At 35.8% G+C, this 22,843-nt stretch overlaps 10 protein-coding genes across 10 annotated transcripts; 7 read left to right on the top strand and 3 right to left on the bottom strand.

Annotated features, from left to right (window-relative positions):
* Nucleotides 1–150: 150 nt before the first annotated feature.
* Nucleotides 151–440, top strand: RO3G_08290 (uncharacterized protein; the record flags this gene model as incomplete). The annotated part of the gene is made up of 2 exons (XM_067662880.1): nucleotides 151–326; nucleotides 383–440. 2 exons carry the CDS (start codon nucleotides 151–153, stop codon nucleotides 438–440), a joined length of 234 nt encoding a protein of 77 aa, XP_067518981.1.
* Nucleotides 441–1,852: 1,412 nt separating this feature from the next.
* On the top strand, nucleotides 1,853–2,356 carry RO3G_08291 (uncharacterized protein; the record flags this gene model as incomplete). Its single annotated transcript, XM_067662881.1, has 1 exon — nucleotides 1,853–2,356. The coding sequence occupies one exon, from the start codon at nucleotides 1,853–1,855 to the stop codon at nucleotides 2,354–2,356; it is 504 nt and encodes a 167-aa protein (XP_067518982.1).
* Nucleotides 2,357–5,624: 3,268 nt separating this feature from the next.
* RO3G_08292 (uncharacterized protein) lies at nucleotides 5,625–6,430 on the top strand (the record flags this gene model as incomplete). Its single annotated transcript, XM_067662882.1, has 3 exons — nucleotides 5,625–6,006; nucleotides 6,060–6,349; nucleotides 6,422–6,430. The coding sequence occupies 3 exons, from the start codon at nucleotides 5,625–5,627 to the stop codon at nucleotides 6,428–6,430; spliced, it is 681 nt and encodes a 226-aa protein (XP_067518983.1).
* Nucleotides 6,431–7,267: 837 nt separating this feature from the next.
* On the top strand, nucleotides 7,268–8,255 carry RO3G_08293 (uncharacterized protein; the record flags this gene model as incomplete). Its single annotated transcript, XM_067662883.1, has 2 exons — nucleotides 7,268–7,780; nucleotides 7,839–8,255. The coding sequence occupies 2 exons, from the start codon at nucleotides 7,268–7,270 to the stop codon at nucleotides 8,253–8,255; spliced, it is 930 nt and encodes a 309-aa protein (XP_067518984.1).
* Nucleotides 8,256–8,986: 731 nt separating this feature from the next.
* Nucleotides 8,987–11,167, top strand: RO3G_08294 (uncharacterized protein; the record flags this gene model as incomplete). The annotated part of the gene is made up of 9 exons (XM_067662884.1): nucleotides 8,987–9,089; nucleotides 9,244–9,425; nucleotides 9,616–9,731; nucleotides 9,792–9,912; nucleotides 9,960–10,073; nucleotides 10,132–10,175; nucleotides 10,287–10,333; nucleotides 10,482–10,923; nucleotides 10,975–11,167. 9 exons carry the CDS (start codon nucleotides 8,987–8,989, stop codon nucleotides 11,165–11,167), a joined length of 1,362 nt encoding a protein of 453 aa, XP_067518985.1.
* A 72-nt stretch (nucleotides 11,168–11,239) lies between these two features.
* RO3G_08295 (uncharacterized protein) lies at nucleotides 11,240–11,710 on the bottom strand (the record flags this gene model as incomplete). Its single annotated transcript, XM_067662885.1, has 1 exon — nucleotides 11,240–11,710. The coding sequence occupies one exon, from the start codon at nucleotides 11,708–11,710 to the stop codon at nucleotides 11,240–11,242; it is 471 nt and encodes a 156-aa protein (XP_067518986.1).
* A 1,863-nt stretch (nucleotides 11,711–13,573) lies between these two features.
* Nucleotides 13,574–14,000, top strand: RO3G_08296 (ribosomal protein P2; the record flags this gene model as incomplete). Its single annotated transcript, XM_067662886.1, has 3 exons — nucleotides 13,574–13,732; nucleotides 13,787–13,927; nucleotides 13,974–14,000. The coding sequence occupies 3 exons, from the start codon at nucleotides 13,574–13,576 to the stop codon at nucleotides 13,998–14,000; spliced, it is 327 nt and encodes a 108-aa protein (XP_067518987.1).
* Nucleotides 14,001–14,368: 368 nt separating this feature from the next.
* On the bottom strand, nucleotides 14,369–16,467 carry RO3G_08297 (uncharacterized protein; the record flags this gene model as incomplete). The annotated part of the gene is made up of 10 exons (XM_067662887.1): nucleotides 14,369–14,425; nucleotides 14,478–14,815; nucleotides 14,870–14,989; nucleotides 15,067–15,166; nucleotides 15,231–15,350; nucleotides 15,414–15,521; nucleotides 15,578–15,859; nucleotides 15,929–15,977; nucleotides 16,036–16,184; nucleotides 16,243–16,467. The coding sequence occupies 10 exons, from the start codon at nucleotides 16,465–16,467 to the stop codon at nucleotides 14,369–14,371; spliced, it is 1,548 nt and encodes a 515-aa protein (XP_067518988.1).
* A 1,364-nt stretch (nucleotides 16,468–17,831) lies between these two features.
* RO3G_08298 (uncharacterized protein) lies at nucleotides 17,832–19,730 on the top strand (the record flags this gene model as incomplete). Its single annotated transcript, XM_067662888.1, has 6 exons — nucleotides 17,832–17,856; nucleotides 17,909–17,995; nucleotides 18,046–18,068; nucleotides 18,117–18,702; nucleotides 18,806–19,225; nucleotides 19,279–19,730. 6 exons carry the CDS (start codon nucleotides 17,832–17,834, stop codon nucleotides 19,728–19,730), a joined length of 1,593 nt encoding a protein of 530 aa, XP_067518989.1.
* A 333-nt stretch (nucleotides 19,731–20,063) lies between these two features.
* RO3G_08299 (uncharacterized protein) lies at nucleotides 20,064–22,820 on the bottom strand (the record flags this gene model as incomplete). The annotated part of the gene is made up of 5 exons (XM_067662889.1): nucleotides 20,064–20,246; nucleotides 20,293–21,302; nucleotides 21,452–22,020; nucleotides 22,145–22,158; nucleotides 22,239–22,820. 5 exons carry the CDS (start codon nucleotides 22,818–22,820, stop codon nucleotides 20,064–20,066), a joined length of 2,358 nt encoding a protein of 785 aa, XP_067518990.1.
* Nucleotides 22,821–22,843: the final 23 nt, after the last annotated feature.

A 22,843-nucleotide genomic window follows, 5' to 3' on the forward strand; every position in this document is an offset into this window, starting at 1 on the left:
CAAATTATGGGGATTTTAAACACAACAAAGAGTATGGATTATTCAATAAAAGATTGATATACACTAACAAAATATAGACATATTCAAGCACATTTAAACTCATTAGCAAACAACACAGATGAACCTTTACCTGAATTAAGTGACAAAGACATGATTTATTACTTATTTCTCACTCATGACCAGAATGGTGACGGATTCCTAGATGGACATGAATTAAGACAGGCATTTACTGATTTTGGTGATGAGGACGGTTCAAAATACATTTCACTTGAAGAAGTATCAGAAATGATTGACCATGTATTGGAAGAAGATGACTTGAATGGAGAGTGAGTGATGAGAAAAGTTTTCTTTATGTAACTTTATTATTCATTTGTTTTCATAGTGGACTTATCAGTTGGTCAGAGTATCTCGAATCTCAGTCATATCATCATCAAGCATAAATGACTATCAGTCCAATGTTCTTGTCAGGCGGATTGCACATTATTATTGCAGGAATGTTTAAGTACTTAAATTATATCAGATAATAATAAAGGAGACTGTTTCCTGTCATTCAAAATTATCATGATTGCTATCCTTTAGCAGTAAAATAACAAACCATTCGTATCGATAAAGGTTTCAATACATTTTCAAAAAAATAAAATTGAATCTTCATTATCAATTGATAGGAGATGGGTAGAATGTAGAAATGATTTCAAAAGAGTAGTGTATGTTTATGTCAGACAATGCGTATAGTACAAACATATATCTAATCATCCAAAGAAGTGAACTGTGATGACATGTCAAGTAGTAGCCATCAATGCAGTGATTCATTATATACATGACTATTAGATATAAAAAGGATCAAAAGAGCCGATCTGTGCTTATTAATAATGGTCAAATGCTGGTTAAAAATATGTGGTCTTGTTTTCTAATGATTCAAGTCAAAGGGGGAGAGAATGATTTATACAACAGAGTTCTTTTATCCCTTGAAGAAAACTTTATACTAATCGAGTCTTATTTACATCGAAAACCAATCAATAATATTGTCAACAAAAGTACGAATCACTTTATCCTCTGGGATAGAGTCCCAAGACACATACTATTAACTTTTCTCTAATTCTTTCGTGATATATTTGAAAGTTACTTACTTTTGATCAGTGTAGTCCAATGATACGCAATAAAAGAAGGGAGATAATGATGGCTGGCATCGAAAAGACATGTACGTTTTCTAATGTATTACCACTTTGCCAAGAAAAGTGAAGGGATTAGGCAAATATTATAATTTCCTAAAGCACAGCCCTTGAATTCTATCACAAGGAATACAGCCAGAAAAAATGAAAAGATTGAGATTTGTTTTATAGACTTTGTATTGTGTTAAAGCTGTTCAAAAGATACACAGAAAGTTGAGCGCATTAGTGTGTTGTGAATAGAGAAATAAATTGACTTTGTCAATAGTTGACTTCTTAACCACACATACAAGACCAGTCTAAAAATAACATGCAAAAGAATGACTTGAAAACAAACTGACAAGTACCTTTATCTTCCTTTTTTGTACATTTTTTTCTTTTTTTAAACCTTTTTTTTTATGTAGAGCCCACAATGACAAACAATAGGGCTTGATTAGGAATGTATTATCCGGTTTTATTCTGTAAAAAAAAATGATGGGCTTCTTTTTTTTGAGGGTGAAACATGACCCTATAAAACAAAAAAAAGGGCTGAGCGTTTCTATTATTAAGAACATTTATACAAAAAAGGGTATAAAGTGAAATCGAAGGAAACAGAGCAAAAGAAAGAGTAGGATAAAGGTATATAAAGGACTTGTTTATCGCTTTCTTTTTTAAAAAAATCATTATTCAAACCTTCTTGATCTAAAATGCAATCTTCTCTTGCTCTCTTTGTCTTTACCCTTTTAGCCCTTGTTGTTTCTATGCACGCCTTCCCTCTTAACAAACGAGGTTATTCTATCCAACTCCAGTCAAGCTCTCAGTTCTGTTCTTTCATGCCTCCTCACCGTGGTGACGACGTCGGTGGCACTGAAGATGATGGTATTCCTATGTGTACCTCAAGTGGTCTCGGTGGCAGAAAGTTTCCTTCTGGCTTTATCAAATCGGCTCATTTTGCAAAGACATCCAACTATGTCCAAGTCACTGGTACGATTGATCGTTCCAAGTACGGCTTGAGTAGCTCTGATGGTGGAGGACAATACGATAACAAGGACATTGACGGTGTCACTTGTAATGGATACAAGTACTTTGTCAACTTGATTGAACCTGACGCCAATACGTTCTGTATTCGTTGCTGCAAGAGTCAGTCCGATTGTAATATTCATATTTCTACTCGTGGTTGTGAAGCCATTGTTCCTGGAAATTATAACTAGACAAATTACTTTTGTTTTTTTGTATATTTTTTATTCTATTATTAATAAATACTACGGTTTTTGTACATTTCACCTAAAAAAAAGCATTGACCATCATCTTGTCACTCTTTCCAAAATTGTATTCTACTTGAGTATTGCATACATCTTTTTAATCATTACAATAAAACTTTTTTCTATCTTCAATACATCTTGTCACTTTTTACATTGAATTCATCCATGACGTTCAATAGGCATTCAAGTACTTTCTTTATGCTCAACAATCCCAAACGGAATAAACATGATAATAAGAATTTTCTATTTTTAAATCAATCATTGTTTTTCAGGGTTTAGGTTACAGTCTACGTCATGTGGATGTGTTACTATTGAGATGACAAGAACTTCACTGCTGACGCGTTAAATGCTACAAGGACAGAGGCTTTATTTCATCTTTTTCATATTGCATTTCAATACAATCTAGTACACGAAGCCATCGTAGGGATTCTTTGTATTTAAAAGTCGTACGGGATTCCCATCAAGTCATCAAATGGAATATCAACATCCATAACAGCCAAATAAATCATGGCTGTGTCTGTATGTGTGCTTTTTTTTTTTTTTTTTTTTTTTTTTTTTTGCTTTAAGGGTGCACATGTTTAGTCCAAATGATATAGTTATCCTTCCCAAAAAACAAGCCCTCAATCTTTTATTTTTTTTTCTTCATCACAATGCTGATTCTATTCTTATTTATGTGCACAATCGATAACGCGTAGGATTCAATTCTAATTTGTTATTCTACAAACGTTATCCTGCTTACTTTCAGCCTTTTTTAGCTGATTTGAAATGTATTTATAGTACCTTTTTGCAAACAAACAAACAAATGCCTTAAAATCTAAGCCTACCTGAAAAATGTTTTTCCATTTAAAATACAAATATGGAAAAATTATTTACTACTGTACTTTCAGACAACGAACAAAGCATTGCGGAATAGCTTTAAATATCCACCCCTTTTGTGCAGCCACAGAAAAGCTAAATTATGAATCTTTGGAGATTATTTATTTAGTTTTGTCTATTGGGGGTAAAACCGAGTTGGGTATGATGGCATTATCATATATACTCTACTCATGATTTCTGTCGTTCAACGTCCCAGGATTACTTTTATACTTTTCAGAAGAGAGCTTGTTTTATAATCTCGGTGTAGTGCTGTCACGAGTTTCTTGTGACTCTAGGCTATTATTATCAGCCAAATCAATTACTGCTAATTTTTCACTGTGATTGTTGAAAGCGTTAACTTTTCATAGAGTATGTGATTTATTTATACTTGAAACAAGAAAGATATGCTTGCATAGCCCAATTTGATCATGGCATGAGTAACCAGAAGGATGATTATTCAGACAAGTAACAGCATAATTGACAGTCAGTTCAAAAAGAATTCATATCTAAAAGACTATATCAAAAGAATATTTGAATTATGCTTCATACAATATCAAACAATTTACATTATCCATGTTTTTAATGGCTACATAAATAGATTTATCCATATCAATGCTATCTACTCTCTCTCTCTCTCCTTTTCTTTATAAAAAATATCTTTCTTTTACTCCAAATTGAATACGTGTAGCACTTTTTGTCAACAGCCAATGATTACAAGTTGTGAAAGAGTATAAACATTCTATCCATACAAGTATCTCTAGTGCAACCAAAATAATACTACTTTAACTGATTATGATGTGTTTCAATATAGTTGGTAGTAACAAATATGTATCTTTCCTTTAAGAATGAACCTATCATTGTCAAGACACATATCAGCTTATGTTGATGTTTAACGCGAAGAATCTAGAATTTTTTTTTTCGTTAGTGATGAAGGTGTCCGTCAAGCTATTAAGGAAGGACTTGTGCCCTACTCAACAAGAGATTTGATATACAAAGTACCCAAAGGATCTATAGCAGAAAAGACAATTTGTTATTAGTTGAAGGAAAGCACAAGGTTGAACTTTGCTCTTCCGGGCGGAAAAGAAAAGGTTTATTAAGTGCCTCGCTCCTTGAATGATGCTCACTGTACCATTCATGTCATGGACTGGCGTGGTAAATATCAACTACTTTTGAAAGGCGACAGTTCTTTGAGCTCATGCTTGCAAACAAATGTACTCTATAGGTTAACGGCTTATATTTAGGCAACCTTGTCCATCTTCATTTCATTTTTGAACAAAGCGATTTTTGGACGATATAAAGCTTTGAAACTTTAATTCTACATTTCCTTAAAGTAGATATAAAATGACTAATTGATATATTAGTTCATTCATGTATTTAATAAAGTCAATATTTATTTGACAACTAAATATATAGTTTAGCAACGATTACTGCAAGTGTATATGTGTATATGTGTATATTCCTATTTAACGTCTTTTAAATGAACTTTATCAATCTTCTCTCCTCCTCCCCTCTTTTTTTTTGGTTCTCATACTTGTTGGGACCCTGTAGGATTGGCGTGGGAGCAAGTTTGAAAATTAGTTTTTGCTTCTAGACTTGATGTAGTATGACAAATGATGTATATAGATTGATATGCTTAAAAAGGCTTATAAATCATATTTACTGGCAACACTGGTTCTGTATGCAGTTGATTCCGAGGCAGTAAAACTAAGATTACAGCCTAAGCCTTTGTCATATTGTCACGTAAAAGAAAAACAGAAAAAAAAAATAGTGTTCTCTGTTTTATACGTTGACCTTCAATCATCCAAAACTTTACGATGCTTTTTAGATATTCATCAACGCATATAATCCATTTGGCTTAATTTATATTATGTGATATTTTGGAATTGATTCAAAACCAGAATTATCATAAAGTCCATTTACTTTCTTAGTATTTTATAATACTTTAAAGGTTACTATAAACCCTGTATGGTTAATAAGACAATAAAAAGGAGTTGATTCTGTTTGGTATCTAATTTGTAGTTAATTTTAACATCCTATTACTGTACATATGCCTATCTAAACAGGTTGTAACCAGAGACATCTTTACATCCAATCAAACCCTTGTTTCTCAAGTCATAATTAGGCCCGACTATTCATCCAAACCATTAAATAGAGTAAACTATGTGGTGATAAAGATTTAGTGTTCACGCAGAGGATGAAAATCATGTGATTATGTAATAAAATTACTGCTTTTTTAGAAATATCGTTTTGTCAGCAGGAACGTAATATGTCAGTATAAAAATGGAAATTTTTTTTTTCTTTTTTTTTTTCTTCTTCTTTTAATTCCATTCTCTCTTTTTCACTTGTTTTTTTATATCAAAGCATGGTTCAGTTTCCTTTAGCACTTCCTACTGAACAAGACCACCGAATGACTCTTTCAAGAGAAGGGCCTTTATTTATTCTTCACATGCACAATCGTGATAATCGTATCTCGCCTCAATTCTGTCAAGCTTTCTTAAAGGCACTTCAGATCATTGAAGACATTTTTTTTCAAGCAGATGATCCTGTTGATATGGCATTAGTAACTGTTGGGAATGATAAATTCTATAGCAATGGACTGGATTTAGAATATGCTATTGCTTATCCTACATTCATTGATACCGTTCTCTTACTTCTTAAGAAATTACTCACATTTTGTATACCTACTGTGGCTGCTATAAATGGTCATGCCTTTGCTGGTGGATGCATGCTTGCCTTTGCTCACGGTAATATAGTTGTAGTCTACAGTAGATGACTGATATTCCAATCTATGTTTTAGATTATAGAGTAATGAGATCAGATAGAGGATATATGTGTTTAAATGAAGTTGATCTTCCATCAGCCCTCGCTCCTGGTATGGCAGCTATAATACGTGAAAAGACAACACCCAAGGTATACCGTGACATGATTTTACAAGCTCGACAATTGTCTGCTAGAGAAGCGCTTGAAGAAGGAATTGTGGATTTGGCTGTTCCTAAAGACGAAATAGTATCAAAGGCCAAAGAGTTAGCATTAAAATGGGCACCCAAGGCAAAGGCTGGAATTGTCTATAAACAATTGAAGGAAGAGGTAAATTTAAATATAAAAACTAGGGGAAATAAAAATAGCTAATAATCCTTTACTATATCCAGATGTATGTAGATACTGTGAAGCAATTGGGTGTACCTTTCAATCGCCTTGCAAGCAGACTATAAATCAAATGATAAACTAAACGCTTTTTATTTTTTTTTTTCTTTAATAATAAAAAGCTATAAAACGTTGTTTTTCGAAAAAAAATCTTAATCATCATTTATTGTTACAAATCTAAAAAAAAAAAGTCTGGAAAACGAACATTTATATACTTTTACCTCTTTTCAATAAACTAGTTTAAGCAATTTGATTTCAACAACTATTAGTCAGAATGAGTAGCCTTTGTTGATGGCTTCGTTGATTTTGTCTTATCTCTTTAAATCATGTCAACCTTTTAGACGTTTGAATCTGTCTTTGGATAATTACTCTCCACCGTCAAAAGGTCGATTTTGATAAGTCAATATTAGGATCTGTTACAATGAGACCTGACAGGTGAATGCTTTAGCTTTTTAACAAGTATTCTCGTTTTCTGAAGTGATAGATCTCACCAATACTTGAAAAAACATTCGAAAAGGAAACTGCCTTATAAAATTTTGTCCGAGGTAAAAAAAAATCATGAGTCTCACTGAGTCTTACAGGCCATCGATACTGCATGAATTTAAAAAGTATAAACTGCGTGGAATTATTTCAATTTTATTTATTCCATAAAGACAGGGTATAGCTTGTGATCATATCATTGCATCTAAAGTCGGAATGGAATCAGTGGCAATTACACTAGGCGCAAGACGCAGTTATAATACTTTCAGAAGAGAATCTGTGACAAGTCAAAGGTCCAGGGACGGAGATCGAAATGAACAAGACTTTTTTTTTTTTTTTACTTTGGATGTAGCATTTTTTTTTGACATATTTAGATCTTTCATGTTCAAAGCAGTCAGTCGCAATTCCACATTTCAACTTCGATCATTTTCTTCAGCGATTCCAAAAGGAAACAAAGGACGATCTTATCTTGCAGCTTCTGTTTTAAGCGCAATAGGACTAGGATACCTTAGCTGGCAGTACTCCAGTAATAAGGGTCCTAAGGCATTAAATCCTGAGAAATACATACCGTTTGATCTAGTTCAAAAAGAAAGAATATCACCCGACGCTTATCGATTACGTATATCCATTAAACAAGAGTTTGGTAAATCATATCCGATTCCTTCTTGCCTTTATATAAAGGATGATACGATTCAAGTGATGCGACCTTACACACCTATCAACCCAAATCCTCACAAGGATGGCTATATTGACTTTGTTGTGAAAAGATACGAAAATGGCTCAGTGTCACGTACACTATCAGGATTTGAACCAAAAGTCGATCAAGTGCATATAAGAGGTCCAATGAAGGAGGAATATGAATATAGAGAGAATTCACTAGCAGAAATTGGCATGGTACTAGAATTGAAAAGTAAATTCTACGAGATATCGGGCGAGACTAATACAAAAATAGATTGCTGGAGGCACTGGCATATCTCCCATGTATCAAATCATCCGTCACGTTTTGGAAAATCCTAATGACAAGGATACGCGTATCTGGCTTATCTACGGAAATAAAACATTCGAGGATATTCTATTAAAGTCAGAATTAGACGAATTACAAAAGAAACACGGTGATAGATTGAAGATCAAGTACGTGTTGGAACAACCACCGGCTGATTGGAAAGATGTGGGATATGTGACAAAAGAAATGATTGAGGATTTCATGTCAAAAGATAGAAATACTCGACGCAAAATCTTTGTATGTGGTCCCGATGTGATGTTGAGATCAGTTTCTGGAGAAAGAGCAAGGGATTACTCTCAAGGAAAACTTTCTGGAATGCTGGCCGAACTAGGATTGTCATCGGAAGAAGTATGGAAATTTCAATAAGCAATAAAGCCACTATAGATTATCTTACAGCCAAAAAAGAATAATTACAGTATTTTAGATGGTTAAAACATGATTTAATTGTCGATAATTTTCGAAGCATTTAGTATATTCAATATTAATTTTTATCCTATACTTTCCCCTTTTTTCCTTTTTTTAAAAAAATGACACCGGAGTTTTAACTGTTAGATACCATTTATATGCTTTTTCACTACGTTATTCTTTACTTTTGTTTTCTTTACTTTAATGAAGGGAGACGTTCTTTTTGCATTGTTGGCAATAACTGGTGTTGTTTGTCAAAAAGGTAACTACAACCTGTAAATTTTTCTTCTTTTTTGCTCTAAATATCCAACATGTAATGTAGCGGAAGATTACAAAATAAAGTCTTTACCTGGAATTGATATCACAACACTTGGCTTTTCACAGTATGCGGGGTAATAAAATAAACAAAACAAAACACGCAAATTTATCTAATCAATCCTCAGGCACATTGAGCTGTCAAAAAAGAGCAACGCCAATATATTCTTTTGGATGATTGAGCAAGAAAAGAAGACGGATCCAGGAAACGTTGTATGTAGCCTCAATACAATCTTAAATAGTAGAAAAAAGCTAATATAAAATAACACTGTAGATTATTTGGCTAAACGGTGGACCTGGCTGCTCAAGGTAAAGAAAAAAAAATTAATAAAGAAAAGCAGCAAAATGACGTTACTTGATTTGCTTCTATATGTAGCATGGACGGTTTATTTTTGGAGAATGGACCTTTTAGAGTAGAGAAGAATTTATCATTAAGCATCAATGAAGGAGGATGGCAAAACTATGCAACAAATATATATGGTAAATACATGTGTTTGTTTTTGATTGTCACTTTTGACCTTGGCTATATTCTTTATAGTAGATCAACCGGTTGGGACTGGGTTTAGTTTTGCAGATTCAGATAGCTATGTACATACTATGGCAGAGACAACGGACGGATTCATTCAATTTATAGATAAACTCTTTGCGATATTTCCAAACTTACGTCAACAATCACTGTATCTTTCCGGAGAAAGTTTTGCAGGCTCATATATACCTTACTTTGCATCCCGTCTGTTAAATCTAAACAAGGAAAAAGAACAGTACAAACTGAAAGGTATCGCTATTGGAAATGGTTGGATTTCTGCTAAACATCAAGTAATCATCATAAAACATTATGTATAATCTTTATTGACTGATTATAAAAAAAATAGTACAATGCTTATCATGATTTTAGTCTGCAAAAAGAACTTGTGGCAAAAGACCGTTTGGTAACAAAGAAGAATTTACGTGTTTTTCATCCTAGCTTACATGTGCTTTTTTTTTTTTTTTTTTTTTTTTTCTGTAGGATATGTTGAATACTCACTTTGAAGATTGTCAAAAGGATCTGAATAGAAAAGAAACAATTCATGTTAGTTCTTGCGAAAGAGTGTTGACTGATGTAACAAATAGTAATATACGAAAGTGAGTATTTCAAAGTAATCAATATAATTAAAAGGATTAAAGAAAATAATATTGATTTAGGAATAAGGATGGTGAAACTGTCTGCATGAATGTATATGATATTCGTATGAGAGATGAACCCTACCCTGAATGTGGATTATCATGGCCATATGAGTTATCAGATATGACAAGATATTTAAGAGTAAATGTCTTTAATAGACAGTAAGGAATTAACGTTGTTTTATTTAGCTAGATGCAGTGAAGAAAGCAATACATGCAGAAAGGCAATCATTAGGCTGGAAAGAGTGTACATCAACCGTTGGCATAGCATTTAATGATGATCAAAGCCCTTCATCGTATTATGTAAGATGAAAAGAATGGCAGAAGTATTATTGTCGCTTATTTTTCTTGTAAATATTAGCTGTTGCCTGAAATTTTAAAAGAAATTCCTGTTTTACTTTACAAGTAAGATATATATAAAAAAGGGAGAGAGGCAACGACCAGAATAACAGAGATAATCGTTACTAATTTTTCACAGCGGGGAATACGATTTGATATGTAATACGTTGGGTATAGAGTATTTGATTGGGAATATGACATGGGATGGATCAAAGGGCTTCAAGGTAAAGATGAGTAAAGAAAAGTCGACAAGTAAAAGAAAGCTTATTTTGTTAAGAAAGAAAGGGACAGAAAAGCTAGAGTGGAAAATAGATGGCAAACTAGCTGGATATTATACTCGGGATCGCAATTTGACATATGTGGTTATTAAAGATGGAAGCCATATGGTCCCCTACGATAAGCCCATAGAATGCCTTGATATGATCAACCGATTTATGCAAGTAGGTAATAACGTTGTGAAAGGAAAGCAGAGTCAAGTAGGTGAACTTGAGCGAGAAGAAGACACACACAAAGATTCAACGCCAGAAGAAGAGGAGAAGGCAAAGAAAGTACAAGACAAGACATGGTCCGCTTATGCCAGCTTGGGCACGGTTACATCAGCAGTCATCCTGCTTCTTTTCCTTGTTTTGGGCTGTTATTTATGCACCAGGAGCAAAAGGCCATCACCTACTGCAGAATTTGGTGGGGCGCCACGACAAGAGCGCGAAGGGGTCAAAAAACCAGGCGTGTTGGCTTATATCAAGAACATGTTTAAAAACAAGGGCAATCATCAAAAGAAGCTGCGTTTGGGAGATCAAGATGAAACAAATGAACTGTAAGTGTTTTGTGAGTATTCTTTAAACTAATTCTCGCTGTATCTACATAGTGATGAGTTGGTGGTTGGAACCTCTACTTTATTCGAACCAGAAGAAGGATTTGAAGAAGATTCACATTCAAGCTCTCAAAGTAAGCAGCCCGCCGGTCACTTTGTGGTTGCTGACCAAGAAGATGAAAGCGATTTCGAAGATTTTGACAATTGGGATGAGGATTCAGATTTAAATAAGAATAAACCTCATTAAAAGGTTGAGCGTAACGTGTTTATCTATACCTTTATTATGGTTGCTCTATACACATAGACACGACAAGCATGTTCAAATACCCACAGCAGCCTTTTTTACTTTTAATAGAATGCTTTTACCAAAGCCAATGGATCTATGCATCTTTGTTTTTGTTGTATCAATAGGCTCTTTGGATCGTTCAATGACAGGACCTTGTACAGTATTTTGCTTGTGAGGATTGCCCATGTGTATTTTTTCCTCCATAAGTTGTATATCAGAGTTTTCAGTAGACAGGAGGTCATCATCATTCCATGAGATATCAGAACTTTCTGTAGTGTCGCTTATGTTGGATATTGTTAAAGTGATCGTGGACACGTTATATCTTTCTTTGATCCCTAGCACATTATCTTCGTATCCAAACATGTTTGGACTGTGACGAGAATCCGAAACGATCTCTTGCCACGATTTCGCTTCGGGAATCTTTTCTGAAGGGGACGTGCAGAGCTTGGGTGAGGCAGATGGGAAGATGATTGGAGAAGACCTTTTGAAACTAGATGGTTTCATTGTTGTGTTCAGTGCATGGAAAATATAAAAAAGGCGGGCTATTTATAAAGGGGAGAGTCGAGATTATGAAAAAAAAAACACACACACACACACAATTTGTGTCATACAATACGCATTTACTATGAATGTTTATCCCGATTTGACTTTGTAATATACACAATTGCATTTTAACATGTGGTTCTTTATGCCTTCTTTGTTTCAGTGTTATGAGCAAAAGCAAAGCAGGTTCATTGAAAACTCGTTGAATTTTTTTTTTAATTTTTCTAAATCGGTAAGCATGTTTTGATATTATCTCTTGCAGAATTTGACATTCTGAAGCTATTCCTAAAATAATAAAGTGTCTTTTTTTTTTTTTTTAAAAAAAAAAAAAAAGCCTGACGCGTTTTAGTTTTGTAAAAAAAGGAATACCCGATTCAAATTTAACTTCATTAATACAACCTGTATGACAAGAGACTCGGTTTCATCCTCATCAAGACGACTATTTTTTTTTTAAAAAAAAAAGCAGCAAATGTTGTATCAAATATTGACTTTAGGAAACAACCAAATAGCATTTTACACGACGATATGGAATTACACAAGATTTTCTTTTCTTGGAAAAATAAAACAAACGAGACAATGAATGTGATGTATATTCTATTGTTGTTTTGTTTGTTTGGTAAATGTTTACGGCTTTCATCTGTACCACAAAGGCCATGAAACGGGGAATGAAGGGAAACGGATCACACAAAGATGCTCCCAGTTGTTTGGTGTAATTTTTTACATTGCCAATAAAACTTGGATTTTTTTTTGATACGTGCTTTTGAACTGAATCCATTTCAATTGCATCAAAGATCATCGATCTTGATATGATTGCGTGGCCTTATTTATCAGTGATGTATCTCGCTCGAAGGTTGCATACACCAGTTTATAGGAATGACGTTGTGAATCAAAAGAGAAGCATACTCGAAACGAAATATCATGTGCTATGTTTGACATTAGGAAAGCACTTGATAAAATATACGCAAGCTTTTCGGTTCAAATAAAAGACTTATGTGAGCTCGCTTGGTTCAGTCAAGGGATTTTCTTTTAGACTATCACCAAAGTTTTCGCTTTAAAGCGGTTCAGTTTTATAAAAGCAAGTCAAAAGTTACATGTTCTGATTCTATTGGTATATTCAACAACATCAAAGTTCTTTCTGTACATACTGCAGGTATATAAACATCTATAAATACCCGAGTTTGGATAAGATGCCTACCAAGTGTCATAGTAATAAAATACTAGATGCAGCAATATATGTGTGAAGGATTAAATTCAAATGAAAAAGCCCAATAGACGACTCATGGTTTGAAAAAAAGACTTGAGTTCCAGCCGAGTTTTGATGATCCAGTTGAACTACTTACTATGCTCAACGTTTATTGGGCAATGAAGGTAAATACAACATACTATTGAACCACTAAAACATGAATACAAAATTATCGGATTTTGTTTTTTTGGCGTTTGTTTGAAAAAAGCGTGTCTAATATCATCACTTTGGAGAAACAGCATTTAAAAAATTTAAAACAATAGAGGTTCAGTTCTCTTGAACAATTTTGGTGTTCATTACACATCCTAGTATTTTAAGCCTCTAACGCTTTCCACACCTTCTTTTCCCTCTTTTCCCTCTTTGTTTCCTAAAGAGTGTTTAGTTTGTACCTTTTTTGATTTGACCTTTGCGCAAAACGGCGCGTTCAATGCGGTCATTTAAATTTTCTAAAAAAAAAAAGAATCTTAAAAAGCCAGTACACCACCTGAAATAAAGTCACAAAAAAAATTTTTTTTTTATTTCATTTCTAATTTTGAGTGCAATTGACCTAATCCCTCTCTCTCTCTCTTTCTCTATTGAAAATGAAGTACCTTGCATCCTACCTTCTCCTCGTTGCCGGTGGTAAGACCGCCCCTACTGCTGCTGACGTTAAGGGCCTTATGGCCTCCGTTGGTGTTGAAGCCGAAGAAGAACGTTTGAACTCCTTGATCTCTGCCCTCGAGGGTAAGAACGTTGAAGAGGTAAAAAAAAAAACTTGCTTCCCACTTGCAGTACCCAACTCATGCTCTCAATAGCTCATTGCTGAAGGTAAGGAAAAGATGGCCTCTGTTCCTACTGGTGGTGCTGTTGCCGCTGCTGGTGCTGGTGCTGCTGCTGCATCCACCGATGCTCCCGCTGCTGAAGCCAAGGAAGAAGAAAAGGAAGAATCCGATGATGTAAGTTGATGGTTTGATGTATAACTCGAACTAATGATTATGATAGGATATGGGTTTCGGTCTTTTCGATTAAACAATATAAAAAGCAACAAATAAACATGCTTTTTCACACTCTTCAAGAGCGAAATCAGTATCATGCTTTGTTTGCAGATTTTTTTTATGCGTGTTTTTTATTTGTCTTTTAGAGCTTTACTAAGCCAATGTCCTTTTCAATTAATTGAGCAGCAATGGGATGGTAAAAAGATTTGTTTTGTAAGTAAGTGTCAACAGCCAATTGTGCTCCGTTCTTGGCTTGATGTAAAAGTCGGTAAAGAGGACGAACAAACTTCATTCGACCTTGTTGGGTGATGAATTGGACGACTTGGGGATAGATGGGTTCATAATCAGCCATCAAACAGACTTGCTGCCAGCGAAGACGTAGATCAGCATTGTGGTTAGGGGTCAATTGATAGAGTGTGTCCATCTTGAGGATCGCATGGTGAGACAAGGGTGTACAGTCTGTTAAGCGTTCCAAGAAGACAATCTTTTGTCCAGCAGAAAAGTTTTCTACGTCCTTAGAAGAGAATTGGGCCAAAGACTGTTCGTCACGAGCTTTGTTCCAACGATCGGCAAGATCGAGACATGCGTCGGCGAGTGTTGTGTCAAACGCATTGTCGACGGGAGGCATACCAGGCTGATTGATCCATGCATCAAAATCGATGGTATTCAACTTTTCAATCATGGAAGGACCGTGAACTTTTTCCATGTATTGGAATAAAAAGTTCTTCCAGTCTTCAGTAGAAATGGAGGTAGATGCGAAATTTTCCACATAAGCCTTCATGTAGGGTTCAAATACCGAAGGTCCACCCACTACCTTTTCAATTTGATATAAAAAGTTGAATCCCTTTTCTATATGAATACACAATATAAGCTTAAATCTTCTTCTTCTTTGCAGTGACTTACCATAAGGAACCTTTGAGAAGAAGTCATCAGGATCAGCACCTTCGCGAAGATCAGGATTCAAGACAGTCTTTGGTGAGTCACTTCCAAATAAGTCTACACTTTCTTTCAATGCCTTGAGACCTTTTTAAAAAAGAAGAGCGTATTTTATGTCATTTTACTTGTCACATCAGTGGATGAAAAAAAAAAAAAATACTTACCACTTAAAGCTTCAAATTGTCTCGTAGCTTCTCCGTGAAGACGACCTAAAATCTTGCGTTCAATGAATACAGTCCAACCTTCGTTTAACCAGTAATGTTTCTAATTCAATCCATCAATTTTTCTACTTTTTTTTTATAGTTTTTACTCTTCCAATTTTCTTTACCCATGAATTGGTCGTAACCAAGTTACCCATCCAACTGTGAGCAATTTCGTGTGCAATGACATTAACAGCACTTTTGTCTCCAGCCAATAAAGTAGGTGTAACAAATGTTAGGCATGGGTTCTGCATAAAAAGTACTTTAACGTCTATTTCCAACTTTCTTTTTTTCAAATAAAAAAAACTTACCTCCATACCACCATAAGGGAAAGAGGGAGGCAAGACCAGTAAATCATAACGTCCCCATTCATAAGGCGTCAACAATGCTTCACCTGTAGCGATGAATGATTCAGTATCCTATGTTTAACTAATGATCAGTTATACTTTTCACAGCAACCATCTTTTTCTTTTACAGAGAATTCCCAAGCAGCCTGTTCTATCATTTGAGGTTCACACCAAACTGTGCTACGAGGACCAATCTCACGGCCGACCAAGTTACCCACAGCAATGGCAATTAAATAAGAAGGGATGGTCGTACGTTGCTCGAAATGATAAGTCTTCAAGCCATCCCCTGCTTCTTCATCACCTGTACGAAGAGCAGACATGACAACTGGAAGGGGAGAGGTAACAGAAGCAGAATAGGTCACTTTAATGGATGGAGAATCTTGACAAGGGATCATGGCGCGTCCATGAATCTTTTTTTTAAAAGAAGGTCAATCATGAATTAAAATGGCCAGTTGACTATCGTTTTGTTTTTCACTTACTGGTTCACTTTGGGAAAACAAATAAGGATGTTTTTTACCAAGCGTTTGTCTTTTTAAAGTCTATTGCATCAGTTTTCTTTTATTTCTCTCTTTCTCTTCCTACTTACTCGGGTTGCAAGAACTGAACAGCTGTACATTTCTCAGTAGTAGCATATTTGATTTTTATTTGGAACTTTGTACCAGAAGTGGCCACTGCCTTGGGCAAATCGATAGTTAACGCAGAACCCAAGCTTGCATATCTTTCAGCAACAGTAAACTGTATAAATTGAAGTTTATCGTACGCTTCTTTTTGCTACCTGTCGATGGACACCTACCTTCAAGTCATGTTCTTCCAAGCTTACAGACTGAATATTCAAATAACTCGTATCCAAAATGACCTTATCCACTTGATCAACCAGTGTAATGAGGTTCAACACGACATTACCAAAGAGGATTTGACCAACAAAGTCAACATTCCAATTCAAATGAACATGAGTTGTCTTGACTTGATCAATGTTGGCTTGAGTACTTAAATCTATCGTGGCTGCAGGTACACACATGGGGTGGGAAAAGAAAAGGAAAAAATTAACAAAAAGGGAACATTGTTTTATGTGGAGAATGAAATCATGTCAACTCGCGACAATTTGAACAGAGAGACATTCGACACTGTTCAACCCGCTTATTTTTTTTTTTTTTTTTTTCTCACTGACGCTTGTAATTTGAGCTATACGAAAGACAACAGAAAGTTAAGGTTGAATCCCTTGATTTTACAGAGTTTGTTTTGTTTTTAACAATTGTTTATTGATACAATGTGCTGTATCAAAGAAAGCAAAGAAATTCAGAGTTGTCTTGTACAGCGTGTTATTTTGTGAAAGATCTCAATGGCTTGAATCTGTTTGTGTGTGTGTGTGAGGATTGATGAACTGATGTAATATAAATATTTGAATAGAAAGAGTAAATGTCTTGTGTTCTCTTTTGAGAGATTAGAATATCAAACGAATTGACAATAACCGTGTTTTAGATATTACTAATGTTAGTGTCTCTCTCTTTTTTTTGGGGGGTGTATGTGTGTAGCTTATTTCGAATAGATTTTAAATTGATAAGAATTCAATAGTTGAGATAGGATGGCATTCAGGAATTGGGGGTTTTGTTGATCTTTTTTTACAGTATTCAGATTATACTTGTTTAGACATCATGATTAAAGAGCTTTCCAAACCTGAAGGCTATCATCACTCTTTGTTTAAAATATGACTGATAGTCCTCCAAGGACTGACGGCAAGTCCTCGCGCCGAAACTCTGACCTCCTCTTTCTTTTTTAGCTTGATTAGTAAATATTTCAATTGAATGATGAAATATTACAATTTCTTTGGATTATTCACAGTCACTGCCCTGAGATAAACACTTTTTGTATTAAACTTCAACTGGAATAGGAAAAGTGACGTATTCTTTCTGTTGAGTGGTTCAAATAAACCGAGATTCTGTTGTATAAAATAAATTTTTAGTGCGAGAAAGTTTACAGAGTATTTCATTTTCACTGTGTTATTGTACAAGCATCCATCGTTATAGCTTATATCAAACCATAAAATGAATGAGAAGCATGTGAAATAAAAAGGTAAACGTACAAAAATGCGGGGAAAAGAAGTAAGGTCCGATCATAAGCATGTGATACTCTCCTTTCAAATCATTTTAAATTGACATGTGAATCGTTTTTTTTTCTTTTTCTTTTTCTTTTTCTTTAAAAAACAAAGGATAGAATGCTTGATCATATAATAGGAAAGCCATCACCAAGTTGGAAAAGAACTCAAGTGTTGATGACATTATGTGTGGGGTAATAAGAATAAGAAGAAAAAGAAGGGGGAATTAACTTGATTAAGAAAGATGGTACATTGTATTGAATGGTAGAACAAAGCAACTACCAAATATAATGCAAAATATAAATAAGAAATCAAGTAAATAAAATAAAATAAATAATAAACTATCAAATTCATTAAATGTCATTAGTCGGTGGATCTCCTTGGAGAATAGCATTTGCTTCTTGTTTGATTCAATATTTTATTCGAAATATATTTTTACTTGTTGGTCTTAATGGTTTGTTATCCTATTCTTATTCATCTCATTCTAACTTTTATATTCAATAGCTCCTGATCCACTCGCAAGATCAGTAAGTGAGAAAATGGAATTATTTTATTGATTAAACATTATTTTATAGTACAGTCGTAGCTTCTATCGTGCTACTTGGATATTAACCGCTCTTGATGCTGGATTCTTCACTGCCATGCCACTCAAACCAAAATGGCTTCGTGATATCCTCTCTCTCGTATTCTCAGCTTATTATCTTGTATATGCCGACGCAGCCGAAGAAAAATGTAGAAGGATTAGGGCAACGATCTCGATTGAGCAGATGCGGCTTTCTTGGGAAAAAGCCAATCGAAATTTCATTTTAAAAAACCTTTCACGCTGGATGCAACCCCGCATGGTCCTGCGTGATCAAATCAGTGTAGAAAGACCAAACAATCAACCGTCTACTGAAATCTATCGTTACTATGCAGGACCCATGGAGACCTATGCCAATCATGATACCATCCTCCTGAACATTCCCGGCGGTGGCTTTGTAGCCATGCCTCCTCCATGTCATGAAGACGCATTGACTGCCTGGGCTAAACACACTGGTCTTCCTGTCATTAGTGTCAATTATAAAAAGGCCCCTGAATACTCTTTTCCTTGGCCAATAGATGAATGCTTTGATCTTTATACTCGTATTCTACAGACAAAAGGTAAAATCATTGGTCTCTCTGGTAAAAATGACATCAAGATTATCATCGCTGGTGATTCTGCGCAAGTATCTTTTTTTTCTTTTCTTTCTTTTTAAATAATAATATGAATTCTTCTGTTGTAGAGGTGGTAATATCTCTTGTGGTGTCACCATGAAAGCAATTACAAATCAACTTCCAAAGCCTATTGGTCTTATTTTAATTTACCCTGCACTTGATTTTGAACTATCCTGCTGGATGTCTTCCGATCAATTATCGCTCATTCGTGCCGAATCCCAAACGAACCTCTTTAGATCCACTTCTTTCAACTCCATCTTACAAACAAAGGATCACTTGAGCCACGTCAGTCCTTTGAGTGTAGTGCCTGACACAGACGAACAAGAAGACAGTGGCTGGAGACGAATGTTTAATAAAAAGAAGGAGCCTATCAAAGATAAAATCAAGAATTATGAAGACTGGGCTGCTTCTCGTGTAGCCATGACGAGCCGAATGACCTATTTTAATGATCGAATCCTTACACCTGACATCGTACGCGCTATGGCCATTTGTAAGTTCATCTACAAAAGACAACAAGAAAGCTTAATTTTTTTTTTCGTCTAGTGTATCTAGGGCCTCATGCTCCACCCGATTTTGGTACAGATTGTTTATTGTCTCCTATTCATACACCTGATGAAATTCTAGCTCATTTCCCTACAACCTACATGATGTGCGGTGAAAAAGATCCCCTGGTGGATGACACAATCATTTTAGCCGGCCGTATCAGACAAGCAAGATTAAAATATCGTCAAGAACACCCCCTCGACCAAGATTTCCCTCAAGGGGATGGGGTCCGTGTCAAGCTTTTAGAAGGCATGAGCCATGCGTTCCTTCAGATGCTCAATTTCCTTCCAGAAACAAGACAAGCAGTTAAAACACTTGGTGATTGGATGATTGAAATTCAAAATGACAATGTCCATAACGCACTGGGAGATGATCATGTTGCGGAAATCATTACTAGTGAAAAAGACCTTTTCCATCGTAGAAAGCAGTTGTTGTTGAATGGGTTGTATTAAAATCTCTTTTACTCTATTTAATGTTCAATAAAACGTCTTGTTTTTTTTTTAACTTGCAGTCTTCTAGATGAATGCACACGATAGAAATACAACTTGTTTAGGTGTAAACATTTACTTTTTATTATACACGTTTAAATTTGGTTTTTATTTATAAAATTAATGACCATTTTGAGCGCATGATGTCTAATATAGCATCGTTTTCGCCCTGGTCAGATCAATAAAAAGTTTAATGGAAACTAAAAACCCCTTTGGGGATCAAGGGTAAAAAAGATATGGGAGGGAGAGTGAAGAAAACAAGTGAATGTCACTAGTGAAGGGAAGAGGGTAGCCAATCTAGGAATCTTTGCCCTGGTTGAAATGGCGGTGGCGGTTGGTCCTTATGATGGAATAGGTAGTCAAGTTCATAAAGTATAGTACAGATGACCGGCCAACGAATAAACCATGGAGAGGCGGAGTGAGATGAACATGGTATTCTGTTTGGTAATCTGTTGAGAAGGAACGATAGAGGATCTTGGACTGTTTCTGGCATTTGTAAGCGGTGGTGCATATCGAGACATCTTACTGCATGTTGTTTTGTAAGCATCTGTATAGGATGTCTTGGACAGGGTTCTAGTTTGCCGCCTGGTAGCCAGCCAAGACGCCAGCGTACACATCTATTTCTTTCTGTTTTTGTCATTGGTAGCCAAAGGATGGGATCTAATGATATCGTTGGGCGACATTGAGAAAGAAGTATAGAGTGTCGAGATGATAGCGCCTGGTTGAGATTGTCTTGCCGGAACTGTAGTTGAATCTTTTTAAGTGTACGTTTGTCTAATTGCTCTGGTTGGGGTAGGCACTGTGCCCATAATGGTGATTTGGAAAGCTTATACCAACATGAATGACTGTCCGAACGACGTATATGAGGTAATAGGCAGGTAAGCAGAGTATCGTCCGGTAGAGTTAGTGATCGTAACAAGAATTGGGCTTGCAATATATAAATGCGTTCTTGCATTGTAGGAAGCTTAGTTAGATGCAGCATCACTTTGACAGAGGATCGACTAGAGCCGCCAAAGATTCTGCGTAGGCATATGTTTTGTGCATCTTCTAATTTCTTGGCTAGGAGTGATGTTATCTTATTTATTGCAAGTCCATATTCTAATTGAGCACGAACTATCTGGGTATAGAATCTAGTAGCAAGAAGTGGGCTAAAGCCTTTGGGGTTAATACCAATTGACGATAGTTGGTTCATCATAGCTAGTGCTTTGTTGATATTATTGCTGAGTAAGCCAAAAGTGTTGAGATATCCACCTGGCCGAAATGGGATTCCAAGATAAGAGAAGGAAGGTAGAGCTGCAAGAACATCTCCGTAAAGAGTGTACTTTAGTGGTTGGTCTGTGGGATCTAAGATTACGCATTTTTTTGGGTTCCATCTATATCCAAGTTTGTGGCTGTGATCTTCGCACTTCTTCAGCAAGTGTACCATCTGTTCCTTATCAGCGATGAGTACCACATCGTCAGCATATAAAAGACAATTCATGGGGGGGGCAGTTGGACGGGAGAGAGGCCTTCTTCTATTGGTTGTGGGCGTAGTGTCTTGGGTAAGTCATTAATATATATAGAATAAAGAAAGGGCGAGAGTATAGATCCTTGTAAGACGCCCGTGACAGGTGAAAATCGAGTGGAGGTGGCATTGTTGAGCAAAACTTCTATTTGGACATCATCGAATAAGTTTCGAATTAGACATAGGAGAGCCGTAGGTGCTGTGTGCTCTAATTTCTGCCATATATAATTGCGGTCTACGGTATCGTATGCCGATTTAATGTCTAAGAAAGCGAGAACTGGGGTAACGCGATGGTGTCGGCGAAGAATATTGCAAATTTCAGCTAAACATAAAGCTTGGTCTAACGATCCTCTGGCTTCACGAAACCCACATTGAGCTAGATCTAGTGGAGGACTATTGTCAACAAGGAATTGATATAGACAGCGCTCCAGTATTTTGCGAAATATGGAGGTGAGACTAATGGGTCTATAGTTGCTAGGTTCGGTAGGGTCATCCTTTTTGTAAATTGGTACTACTTGGGCGACTCTCCAGTCTTCTGGTGTATATGACCACGACCAACATAGTTGGAATAAGAAGAGTAATAGATGTGAAAGACGGTCTTGTATAGGTAGTAACATTTCTTGTCGGATATGGTCAGAACCTGGAGCTTTTTTGGAGGGTAATTGTTTGATTGATGAGAGTATGTCGTCTAATAGAATAGGACAGGTTTCTCTAGCAGATGTAGCAGAGCAATCTTGTTGAATATGAAGCCTGGGTTCAGTTTCATGAAGTAGGTGTCCAGCATAGATAGAATTTAGATGAGATGCCATTAAATTAGCAGCATGCTGGGGGCCTTCTAAAGTAGTAAAAGAGGGTTTTAGGTTTCTATTTTTACGTATTTTGCAAAATCTTGCAATAGATTTTGTATACTCTCCTTGTTCCATTCTCTCGCAGAAATTATGCCATGTTTTTCTTCGTCGTCGTAGTACCATCCTTCTTAGTAGTGCTTTTGTTTCCTGGTGTAGGAGCCAGTATTTGAGGCGGTTTAACCCTTGTGCTTTTCTCCATTTTCTGTAATAGTATTCTTTGAGATTAAAAGTATCTTGTAGTTCAATTGTCCAGAATTTTTGTAACTCGGCATCTTTTTGCTGGTCGCTTTTTCCCCATACTTGATCCAGAGATTGGTATATGGCTTGACAGATAGCAGAGTTAAAATCCTCGATATAATTAATGGCAGAGCTTCTATCGGGCAAAAGAGGTGGAGGGTGTGGAATCAAATCAGCAGTAAGGTTTGTGAATACCTGTTGATATGTAGTCACCTTTTTATCGTCCTTTAGCTTTCCCAAATGCCATGTGAGCCTCTTTGGAGGAAGAAGATTGCTACCAGGAATATTAGTTTGAAAGGATAGCGTCATAAATTTATGATTGGAATCGAGTGATAGATCATCCCGTATAACTAGCTTTGGTTCGGTGAGTTCCGTTGTACTGATAAAATAGTCAATGATACTGTTGCCATGATATGTAATAGAAGTAGGACGTCCATATTTTAAACGCTCATTCCATGTAATCATATTGTTTGACTGTATCCAATCAT

This window comes from Rhizopus delemar, genomic scaffold (assembly GCF_000149305.1).
Source record: "Rhizopus delemar RA 99-880 supercont3.6 genomic scaffold, whole genome shotgun sequence".
In the NCBI taxonomy this organism is placed as follows: Eukaryota; Fungi; Mucoromycota; class Mucoromycetes; order Mucorales; family Rhizopodaceae; genus Rhizopus; species Rhizopus delemar.